We start from the raw sequence: 12436 nt of genomic DNA, 5'->3' as shown, positions 1-12436 counted from the left end.
GTATTGTATCGGTAAAAACATTAAAATTTATTCGTTTGTGCATGTGTTAACGAGAGATGATTGGTGTGTAAAGGTAACTGAGCGGTGTCTGTGCGTTTTGGGGTCTTTTTCATACACTTCATCTCTTTCAAAGTATTGTTTCTGAGAAAAATATATATGGCTGGCCAAAAATTTGTCTCAAAGTCTGATACCTTTCGGCAGATTTATTTGGAAAAATATATTAATGGAAATTTAGATGAAAAACATGCAGCTTACATTCTTTTGAAATTCTTTCAGTTTTATTATCTCCAAAAAAATTCCATTGGCATTAGCATGCGTTGTAACAAATTGTTTCACTTCCATTATCTACACAAAACAGCAAGCAGTTTCAGTGAGTCATGTTTTATTTGTTTCCTTGAAAAACAACAAAATGGATCTCTGACGTCAAAGATTTCTAGGTGAGGTATGTGTGTATCGTCTTTCCATCCATTTTTAGTAGTGATTCTTCATACATTACATTTAAATTGGCTTGTTTCTTGGAATTTTCTAAACGTCACTATATATATACCGTGATTCTTCCTCTGTTATGGCACAGTCTTGTTCTGTTGTGAAAATTTCATCTCCAAACTGACAGGATGTTTTCCATTCTCTTAGTGATTTTTATTTCAATTTCACAAGCTCGGACAGATTCCTTGATAACCGGTACTTATGATCCAAATCAATAATAGGCGTGAAATAAAGGAAATCGATATTCTACGACAGATTATAAACCAAGAGACCCTTATCAGGGTGTCTGTGGTCAAGGATGTGAGAGCAGTGGTGGACGATGTTAGATCTTTGAAACAAAGCATGGCGTCTACAAAATCGATGCTCACCACTTTACAGCGGACTCTGGAATTATTAAAAAAACAGGTTGATTCTCTAGGTCAGGACAACACTCTATCGAAGGCAATAGGGACATTGCAAAAACAGGTAGATAATCTTAGTCAGGACAACTCTTTACAGCAGAGGGTAGAAACGTTACAAAGACAGATGGAAAATGTAATTAAGAATAACAGTTTAAAGCAGACGGTAGAAACATTAAAAAGTCAAATTAGTTATCTACGTCAGGATAACTCTTTACACCTAAAAATAGAAACATTACAAGGACAGGTTGATTCCCTGAAGCAGGAAAACAGGAGGATTACAAAATATCTAAATAAGATTCGGGAATTAGATGAGATGTTCAAGATACTTAAAGAAAACATAAGTGACATCTATGATGATGTCAAAGGCGGTAAAGTTCAAATTAATGAGAAAGGTAAGTCTCTCTCTCTCTCTTTCACTCCCTCACACACACACACAACATCTCCCTATCTCTTTCACACACATCTAATACCATTCATTTTATAGCCTTATAAGTCATAAATAATTTTCATAAAAAAAAATTTAAGGAAGTGCAATCATTACAATGATTGTTTTATAAATAATGCCTTTAACATTCAGGTTTAAAACAAAGCAGTGATTGTAAGGATCATTTTGAACTTGGACAGACACTCTCAGGTTTATATACAATATATCCCTTTGGTAACAACAGCCAGGTCCGGGTGTATTGTGATATGGTAACAGATGGCGGGGGTTGGACAGTAAGATCTCTCTCTCTCTCTCTCTCTCTCTCTCTCTCACATACTTTAGTTTCAAGTCAAGACTACTTCAAATTTTATGAAGTTTTTTTTTTTGCTGAATGCAAAGTGCTGTTGATGTATCTTGATATGAATATGCAATTTAACTGAAATTTAAAGTAAGGGTAATGGCATATAGATAATACATATCAAAATATAAACAAAATATAACTAAGAGTAGCACAATGAACAGTATTTATTTTATAATCAGCATTCGATTTAGCAGTAATTTACCCAACTAGGCCCCAGTGTGAAGGATGTCACTTTCCTTTTTCAATTTTAAAATGATTGTGAATATTTTATTAACCCATAACGAAGATTGCTTTAAGAAAAATCTTCATTGACCTAATATAAGATAGATGGAAATAAAGAAACAATTCTGACAGCGAATAAAACTGTCAAAATTACCAAAAATATGTTGCTAAATCCATGTTTACAGTGTTTTCACCTCACTTAGCTATGCCGTCTCAACAGCTCAATTATGACGTCACGAGAATATGATTGTATTACAAAAAGACAGAGGCAAAGGAAAAATCGAAGGTTTTTTTACGAGTTGATGGCATCAACTCAAGTTATGTTACTGATAAGGGATTCCCCATGTATCGAAACTAATCACATTTTCGTTTGAGTATTTTGCATACAGATTCTTGTATAATATTGGCTTATTTACAATATTTATGATCTACAGAATAAGAATATATTTCCTGATATAATTTGAAGTGTTTATAATTAAATACTTACCATTTTATTTTTTTTTTGGAATTTGTGTCAATCCGCGAGAGAAAATAGTGCAAGGAGCATGCAGTCAAAAATTGTGACATGTCGTGCAAACAAAGTTTTGATTTTTTAAGTCAATAAATACTAGTATTTTCAACTATTTCAACTTATTTTAAGTAATTTGAAAATAGATTTTGATAGAAAATTTACACAATTAAATATTGTGCAAACCAGGTTATTTTTACAAGACTGACGTGTTAGTGGTATATAAATAAACTAATCCTTGCGTTGATCCAGTATGCTAATGACCAGTGCAATTTTCCCGCGATAACTAGTGATGAAGTGTTTATATATAGAACACTACTTATTTTGTAAACAAAGCGAGAAGCACCTAGTTAAGATAGTCGAAGTAAATCAAATATTAATCTGAAAGGGAACTAATGAGCTGTACCAGTTGATAAAATATTAAATGCCTTATTTCTTGTGCAAACAGCCAAACAATAAAAGAACCACTGTCTTCCACAATTTAGATCTGCTTCGCAATCGTGAAAGTATCATAAAATCCTGTCTCACGAGTGAAATAAATATCATATTCAACTACTAAACATTGAGAGAGAGAGAGAGAGAGAGAGAGAGAGAGAGAGAGAGAGAGAGAGAGAGAGAGAGAGAGAGAGAGAGAGAGAGAGAGAGAGATATTGTTTGTACGTTGTTTAACATCCCTTTCGAGAATTTTTACTCATATGACTAGGCATCACCACTTGCCAATGTAGAGCTGCAAATTTTGCCCTATGCTCGGCACTTTGCGGCCATTGATCAGTGATGGATCTTTTTTGTGCCAGCACATACTGCGACACAGGACCTCGATTTATACGTTCTCATCTGAAGGACCGATCACCACGTCCCATAGTGGGATTCGAACGCACGATGTAAGGATCAACTACTTACTGTTAAAATGAGTTGAGGTAACTGATACATATTTGCGTTATATGTGTTATGTGCTCTGATGAAAAAAATAAATAAAGCAGCTTTTCACACAAATATTTCAAACTAAGAGGACCAACCTTCAACAAAATTAAAATAGGGAATAATAACTTACAAAGAGCGCAAATGATTGAAATCATTAATATGCACAATAATATGCACATCAAATATTTTCACTATTAAATAATTTGACATTTTCAGTGCACATCAATATGTTTTATTTCTCGTAATTGAGCCACTCTTAAATTTCAAATCCTCTATTTTCATTGATATGCATATTACAAAATTCAAAATTTTGATTTGTTTAATATGGTTATTGAAATTCGGCTCCTCGTCTTATTTTCAATTTGCATGTATATTTTATATTTTCTTGATTTAGCCACGCGTGAAATTCAACTCCTTGTCTTGCATGGTCTTTGATATGCAAAATAAATACTCCAATTCTCCCGATTTAGCTGCTCTTAAAATTCAACGCTTTTTGACTTTTAGTTGAAATGAACATTTTAATTTTATGTTTTTTTCGACCATTGGTTGAGAGTTACTCTCCAAATATATCTACCTGACTTCAATTTATTGATTTGCTCATGTTATATTTCATTTCTTTCAATTTAGATTTTTTGATACTTTCACGAGTGCGAAATCCTGTCCCACTCGTGAAATAAATTCCATATTCAACTACAAAACATTGAATATCCTCTATTTATTTTATAATCAGCATTCGATTTAGCAGTAATTTACCCAACTAGGCCCCAGTGTGAAGTTGTGTACACTTTAAGTTTTTCAATTTTAAAATGATTGTGAATATTTTATTAACCCATCTGGGTCTCTAGGCAATTCAGAAACGAAGTGGTGGATCAGTGACATTCAACAGAATGTGGGCGGAATATAAGAAAGGTTTTGGAAATTTAAGTGACATCTACTGGATCGGTAGATACTAATTTATATCTTAAGGAAATACTATTTATTAAATAAATAGAATTTTAGATTTGTATCTATACTAGTAGTTAAAATAACTTTTTTCAGTATTCGGTGATTTATGCTAAAAAAAACTCCAATTATATATTGTAGGAAATGACGTGATTCACCAGCTGACAAAGGAAAATAACTCGGCCCTCTATTTATCCATAACTCTAAGAAATGGTACAACGTTGTATGAACGTTACCATCAGTTTTCTGTGTCTGATGAATCAGACAACTACAGACTTTATCTCGGGGGACCAGCTACCGGGACACTGGGTGAGTATTAGTTTTCTCCACGAGCTGTGTTGGTCCCGGCACAGTTAAATTTTCTCCGACAAAGTAACGATTCAAATTTTATCGGTAATTCGATCAAGAAAACTTACAAAAAATCAAGGCAGATTTACCTTCAAAACTGGAATTAGTTCAACTTTATCGACCGGAATTTCCTCTGCTTCTCAGAACATATGTTTTTGTTTTTAAAGGTACTTGGACACAGATTTGAAGTTATTATTTTCTCTATAATATTACGACTTATATATTTTAATAGCATTTCACACAAAAATTAATTAAAAATCTTATTTCGTTTAAAAGATATTGAAATTTCAAATTTTTCAGCGGGTTTGATTGACATATCGTTGCACTTCACAAATTTTTTTATTCTTAATCCTTACGAAAAGTGGCAATCTCGTTTTGTATAAATGAATAATATTAATACTATAATCCAGAAAATTCAGAGTAGACACGTTCGAAAGCAAAACAAACACACAATATATTGTCAGTACGTGCAGTTATGGTAAGCAGACTGTGATGATTGAATGCACCCGGTGATTTCTAAATATAAACAATAAAAGAACTCGAGCCCTGTTTACAAAAACTGTGTACATAACACGAGTGTGCTCGATTTTCTAAACTCTGCAATACGCATCTCTTAGTTGGAATAACGATACTTGTGAAAATGTTTTGCTTTAAAATAACATTTCTACTCTGAATAAAATTATTTTTCTTGATAAAAGTTTTAATATTTCTCATTAAAACACATCAAAATTGCCACTTTTCCTAAGGATTATGTTGGTAGAATACAGTTAAAATTTGTGAAAGTGCAAGGATGTATCATTCAAAGGTGCCAAAAAATTTACAAGTTATAATAACCTTTAAACGAAACAAGATTTTTAATTAATGTGTGAAATGTTATTAAAATATATAAACGTGATATTATACAGTTAAAATGTAGAAAATTTTTCAAATCTGTGTCCAAGTACCTTTAAAGATATATACGACCATACAATTTGGGTGACGAATTAGTGATCTCTAAAAAATAATTGTGTGCATTTATTCTTTTATAAATTATTATTATATGATATGACATAATTCAATTGCGAGTTTGATCGCGAAAGTACCGTCAAATTTTAGTGCTTCGCGTAACCTCTGTAACACAGTTAAAATATAATCCGATGGAAACCTTTTGTGCTAAGACATCACAGAGAGAGAGAGAGAGAGAGAGAGAGAGAGAGAGAGAGAGAGAGAGAGAGAGAGAGAGAATTAATATCAGAAATAAATGACATAGCAAACAAACGCAATGCTACATTTGAATAGAAAGCATGTTATTGAGGTCAATTTGAATAAGTCCTGTTCAGAAAATAGTTAAGAAAGAAATGGGAAAATATTATTGATTCTGGTACAATAAAGTTTTAAATGCAAATGCAAAAAATGGGAATAAGGTTCGTAAAATGATATCCGAACATTACAACAGTAACTTGTTTTGAGGCATGTCTTTGTTTTAAATAATTAACATTATTTTCAATGTGTGCTTAAGGAATAACTATCTTATTTTTCTATTTAATGATGTGAACAATCGATTGGCTTGCGTGATTATGCATAAAATTATCATGCAAAACAATCGACTGATGGTTGCAAGGAAAGGAAATGAGATTAAGCTCCGACCATTCTGTAAGTAAGCGGTCCAACATATGATCAACTGGTCCAACATTTCACTTAGCGGGCAAACATCATTTTATTTCATGTGCGATCAGTAACACATTACAAATATTATATTACGAGGGGCGTTCAATTAATAATGTCATCAGGGCTCGGAAAGAGACAAAAATCGCTTTTCTATGATTTTATCTTAATTATTTAAGTAAAATATATTCTCTTTTAATTAAAAGACATGTATATATTCAATACAATTGTTTTTAGAACACAGTTTTAGTATGACCCTTTGTAAACTGGAAAATGGCAATCCTATGATTTGCTGTGCTTGTTTTTATCTTTCTGACACACACACAAATGAAAAAAGTCAAAGATTGAAAGATCTGGCGAATATTAAATCATGTTGATGAAAAACATTTTAAAAATGTTTTTGAAAACTCCTTTACTCTACATGGCCTGTGGGATTGGACGCTACTAAAGAACATTTAATGTAGTGAAAATTTCACACCTCTCATAAACCTTTCAATTTTTTGGCAAATATTTGTGCTACTAAATCCTCCAGAAATTGAACAATCATATATGTATTTGAACAACAATGATAGTTATATTAAAAACATAGCGTATAAAACTGTTTTTGTGTTCCAAGATATATTTTGCAATTTTAGGTCTTTGCAGTTTTGTCAAGTGATCTTATTATAAAACACATGAGGGTTTAATAAATACATGTATACACGAGAATCATGATCTGTTTGAATTTCAGAAAAATGTGTAAAAGAACATTTTTTGATTTTTTAAAAATAATTGCTTAGATTTTCTACACCTCTCGTTTTCACTCATATTTTAAATATAGTGACATATATGAGTATCACGTGGAATACTTTTTTACAACGAAATGTTTCTTTAAAACAGTGTGAACTATCCCCTGTGTCTATCAAATTTGCTATGAAACTTACAAGTCAATAAAACTTAATCCGTGATAACGCGTTATCAGGAGGATTTGTTGAATTATGGGTAATTACATTGGTTGAACTTGTATGTCCTTGTTGAAAAAATACTTTAAAATGGATGACTTGATATAATTTATGTTAATTGAAATCACCTGTTCATGTGTGTATGAAACAGACATTTGCTGTAAAAATTTCACATATTTCAGTAATATATTTAAATTAAAAATAACAAGTTTTACAGCAGCTTTAATGACGCGTTTAATTTTACTCTAATTTACTGATTCTTGACCATTCATTTTTTAAAAGAGTGTCTCGACCCTTGTTTTCGTTAACAATGAAATTAAAAAATGAAAAGTACACATAAACTGTATCATTTTTTAAGATTTAATTTAGAAAACGTATAGAATATCATATGATTTCTTTGTTGTATGTCATGGAGCTAATGACATTATTTATTGAACGCCCCTCGTATTTTGCGCAATTCCTAGATTTGTATAGGAACAAATTTCCACATGTAATAGTAATTATAAGGATGTACAATATTAATTAATATAAGATATGGAATTTCTTTAAAAATATTGTAATAGAAATTGGAATTATCTGATTTGATATATATGATGGTGTAATATTTAATACATATAGATAAAACTCTATAAATAGGAATAATTTCATTTGATATAGATAGTCGTGTAATATTTTATCCTCGATACTAAAATTCTATCATTATTATTTGGATATGAATATAATTTACATTAAGATACCTCATATAAATAAAAACTACTTAAATAAAATCTGATTGGTTGAGAAGGTCACATGGCCGTTGTGTTTTCCCTGCAGCAAAACGTCGTGTTCCACCCCTTGGGATGTCTCTTGTTTCACTTTCATTTCCGGCTAGATAAACAAACCCGAAAAAGTCCGAATAAATCAGACGATAACAAACATGGCATGGTTTCACGAGCCTGGCAGTGAGGATTGCACATTATTATTGAACGAAAAGGACGCTATTAACACAAAAAGCTAAAAATGTGGCAGTAAAATGTCTTCGTGACTTTTTTTGCAGAATTTGCCCTTTTGACAAAATATATTTTCTTTGATAGTTAGACAAACAAAGCGTTAAATCCTTTTATGTCGGTGCAGAAAAACGTTTTTAGAGAGTTTTTTCAAACAAGTAATTATGAACATTTTTTATTAAAACTTTTTTGAAAGAGAAAAAAAAACATTCGACATTGTTATAGATTATTCAAAAAGTTATGAAATATTTAAAGCAAATTTCTAAAAACTTTGGAAAGAAAATGGCTTTGGGAATTGATCGTTACCCTCCCGAAAAATATGAAAAAGATCTTGAGAAATTTATCAGCGTCGAAACCCAGTATTTGATAAATACTCCATATGATAAAAAAAGTTTGAAAAACTTTGTACCTATGCAAAGTTATGTCAAAAAATTTGAGGTCCATGACTAAAGATACATTCAAGATAGCCAGAGATGATGTTGGTAGACAGTATGTGTATCAGTCCGTTGATGAGCAGGATAAGAATCACAGAGCAGATGCAGCAGGGAGTGTAACAGATGGGCGAATGTACGAGTTACCAGGTAATGAATAATAGATATATTAACTGTTGAAACAATTATGTATAAATAGAGGTCTCTGGTATTTTACAGAATACACATGTATTATTGCATTTTTATTCTCATATTTCTAGGAAACAAAAACTGCCCTGTGTTTTCATTTCAAAAGTATTTATCCAAGTTGAATCCCAATTAGAATGACCTGTGGCAGAGACCACGAGATTCATTAGATCATGATGAGGATGTATGGTATGTAAACGCATCTGTAGGGAAAAAATTCCTTGTCTGACATCTCAAATGTGGGAAAACTTTCAAAAATTTATCGGAACCATTCTTTACGTGCGACAAGTATCACAGTTTTAGATGTGGCTGGTATCAGTGGGCGACATATAATGTAAGTTTATGGCCATAAGTCTGAGACCGCACTCGAATCATACTCCTACTTTATAAGTGACGGAAAGAAGAGGGAAATATCAGAAACCCTACGTGCAGCCATTCGACACCAACACACAACACAGGAAAATGTAATCCCTGAAACAGTCAGGGAAAATCTTAGTGATCTAGCCAGTGTTTTTGCAGAGGACTTTGAACTTGATCCTCTCGATAATGTTCAGTCAAATGTCGAGCTTTCAAATGTTCTCTTTGAAATTAATCAAAGGAAGCCTGTGTCCCAAAATCAGCTGGATGTGTCTAGTAGTGGACCTCGATGGTTTAGACCAAATTTCGCCGGAAATTGCCCAGTCCAAGTAAATATAAATTATCACAAGTAATGAACTTTTTCATGAGACTGATTTAATATGTTGAGTTTCATTGCTTTATCTATTGTTACAAGACTGAATATTGTTTATTTTCCAGTCTAAAAACATTGATAATACTTGTTTTGTGTTAAAAATGTTATAATTAAATATTATTTTCATTATATTAAACAAAGAAGTTAGATATCATTTAAATTGTAATATTTTTGGGATTAATTTGCTAAATTTTGTCTGTTATTACAATTGTAATTTTTTCTTATCTGTGATATTAAGCAGTTAATTTTTTTGTGAAATTCTGATATTTTTCAATTAACCAAATTTTTGTCTGTTATTAAAATTGTTAAGTTTTTCTTGTCTGTGATACAAAACATTATGAATTTTTTTTCAGAGAGAAATGAAATGGTACATGTTTCATGATGTTTCTCAGTTCTTACTTGAATACCTGTTAAAATAGTGTGTGTTTAATAAATTTATTAATTATGATCATCATTTTTATTCATATCAATTTGATGCAATGCTTGATTCAGTATAATAAACAACTTATTAATTCAATGTTCGGGAAATATGAAGATTTCTTCATCCATGAAAAATCATATTCCCCTCGGGGATTCATGGGTAAAGAAATCTTCATATTTCCCTCACTATCATGCAATAAATGTATATTGATACTGGTCATTAAATCATAAATATATAATTGATGTTGTCTTGTAATTTTCTTCCTTGATACTGTTTATTATGAAATGTAGATATAGTTGATATAGATAGTCATGTAATATTTATTCATTATATCATATTGATATTAAAATAGTCATTTAACATGTTATCCTTGATACTGTTCATTTTATCATTTAGATACAGTAGATATAGATTGTCGTGTAATATTTTATCTTTGATTACTGTAGGTGACCGTATGCTAGACACGGGGAGATCTACTCAAGATCTGTCCGGGATGTCGTTCTCCACCCCAGACAGAGACCACGACAGAGCTGGTAGTTATAACTGTGCTGTTGATCACGGAGGAGGCGGCGGCTGGTGGTATAACAACTGCCATGATGCCAACCTCAACGGTCCCTGGTCCCCGGCATACTGGTGGGAACCCTGGTTTCCGCTACTTAAGAATGGGGGAGATATAACGGAGACTCTCATGATGATTAAATCTCACTGAATACGTTATATGACGTGTACCTTGTGTTTAACTTGTGGTTAATATTGTTGATTAAAGACTTTTGGTTAAAGTCAAGACATTCATTCAGTTAGGAGGTTTCTTTGATGTTCATGATGTGTTAAATATTTCATTTATACATGTACATACTAATTCAAATCTATATATCATAGATCATGGTGTTATAATTCTAGTCATTGTTCTGTTATTGATGTTATAATACAAAGTTATATTTTTATTGGTCTTATATTATTATGTTATGATTTTCTTAATAAAGTTTCATTATATTCTAAACATTCTATAAAAAAAACTTATTATCCATTAAAGCGATTGCCTTTATTCTTTCTGCATAATAAACTTTTTGATTTAATCTTACTATATCTTATTTTATTATTAATCTTATGATATTATGAAGTAAATAAATGACAATGAAGCATGTGCTTATTCCTTATACACGCCATGAATTTTAAAATGATTGCCCACCTGAATATATAGTCAGGCAATCCTAAAGAATGAATTTCTTTAATAATAAGGCTCTATATGTTGGTTTGATTTATATCTCTTATATCTAGAATTCTACAGAAAAAAGAGCCACTGTATGAAAAAACGCCTGATGACCTTTTTTTCATTTATAAATGATACACAACTAACATTTGTAGACAAGGATAGAAAGGGATATAGATATAAGCATTAAATTATTTTTTTAATGAAAAATGTATTCTCATAACTGCGCCAGATCCTGTGAGCAAAGAAAGTGAGCATAGCGCGTTACAACTTTGCATAATTGAGAATACATCTTTCAAAGAATAATAATTTAACGCTTTAGTCTTAAAAAAATTGAGACTCACAACCCCAGCTCAAACCCATCCACCCATCCCAAAAAAGGAATTTCATTCCTTTAAATGCATAAATATTTCAAAACCTTAATGCCAGGGACTATGTTTTGAGAAAAACATATATACATGTTTTTCATATATTCCATAGAGACAAGACATTTTTTTTTTTATTAATTACATATTGACCTTCTAACCTTTGCACCACTGTTTGAACTAATTAAAAAATCTGTGACGTTGGCCATAACTTTTGAACTTGTGACAAAACATTCGTTAAGATATTAACAACGTTGACCTTTAGACCTAGACCTTGGCCTTATATCAAAGTATTTATGATTCCATTCAAATCAAAAATCCAATCAATGAGTTAAAATGAAAATCAGTACACACAATTTTAGCACGCCTCATCAAGCAAGCATGTCAGTCGCGGCCGAGATACGAACTCACGACTCCCGATCACGGAGCGAGCGCTCTACCGACTGAGCTACCGTGAACGGTGGAAGTATGGAAGACCTAACCACAACTGTTAAAAATATTTTCATGCGAGTTTTGTAAGAGTTGTTAAAACAAGCGTCGCATCGGCCACATCGCTCACCTGAGCATTGTGGCTAGGAAAAAGTAGATATTGGTTTATTATTGAAAAGTTTAAATTCAAAAGTATAGTCCATTGACCAATATATCATAGCTTTGCTATTTTCGAGAAAATGCTTTTTTAATTCCTTTCTTATATATGTCTATGTAAAACTTTGATGGGCAACCTGAGGATGCTTCCACATATTAAATATGATCAATTATGGCTTTGCAATTCTTGAGATGAAGATTTTTAAAGAATTGTCCTTCATATTTCTATGTGTCACAGATAGTCGAGCGGATTTACCTTTTTACAGATTTTAAATATAACTCAAATTCTTGTTTCTTTCTTACAATTTACATATTTAGTAATTT

General features: G+C 31.6%; 1 protein-coding gene across 2 annotated transcripts; it reads left to right on the top strand.

The window, feature by feature from the left end:
- The first annotated feature begins 29 nt into the window (after window positions 1-29).
- Window positions 30-11091, top strand: LOC134265204 (fibrinogen-like protein 1). Of its 2 annotated transcripts, XM_062747458.1 has the most exons (5): window positions 56-1279; window positions 1465-1604; window positions 4169-4265; window positions 4407-4574; window positions 10399-11091. In XM_062747458.1, the coding sequence occupies exons 1-5, from the start codon at window positions 688-690 to the stop codon at window positions 10659-10661; spliced, it is 1260 nt and encodes a 419-aa protein (XP_062603442.1). In that variant the 5' UTR covers window positions 56-687; the 3' UTR covers window positions 10662-11091. The 2 variants fall into 2 exon arrangements, with proteins under 2 accessions (XP_062603443.1, XP_062603442.1); XM_062747459.1 differs by lacking the exons at window positions 1465-1604; window positions 4169-4265 and having other exon boundaries at window positions 30-1279.
- The last annotated feature ends 1345 nt before the right edge of the window (window positions 11092-12436 follow it).

This window comes from Saccostrea cucullata, unplaced genomic scaffold (genome assembly GCF_032062105.1).
Source record: "Saccostrea cucullata isolate Sc308-1 unplaced genomic scaffold, CSIRO_AGI_Scuc_v1 ctg3143, whole genome shotgun sequence".
In the NCBI taxonomy this organism is placed as follows: domain Eukaryota; kingdom Metazoa; phylum Mollusca; class Bivalvia; order Ostreida; family Ostreidae; genus Saccostrea; species Saccostrea cuccullata.
Note: the sequence above shows the minus strand (reverse complement) of the source record. Positions and strands in the feature narration are given on the sequence as shown.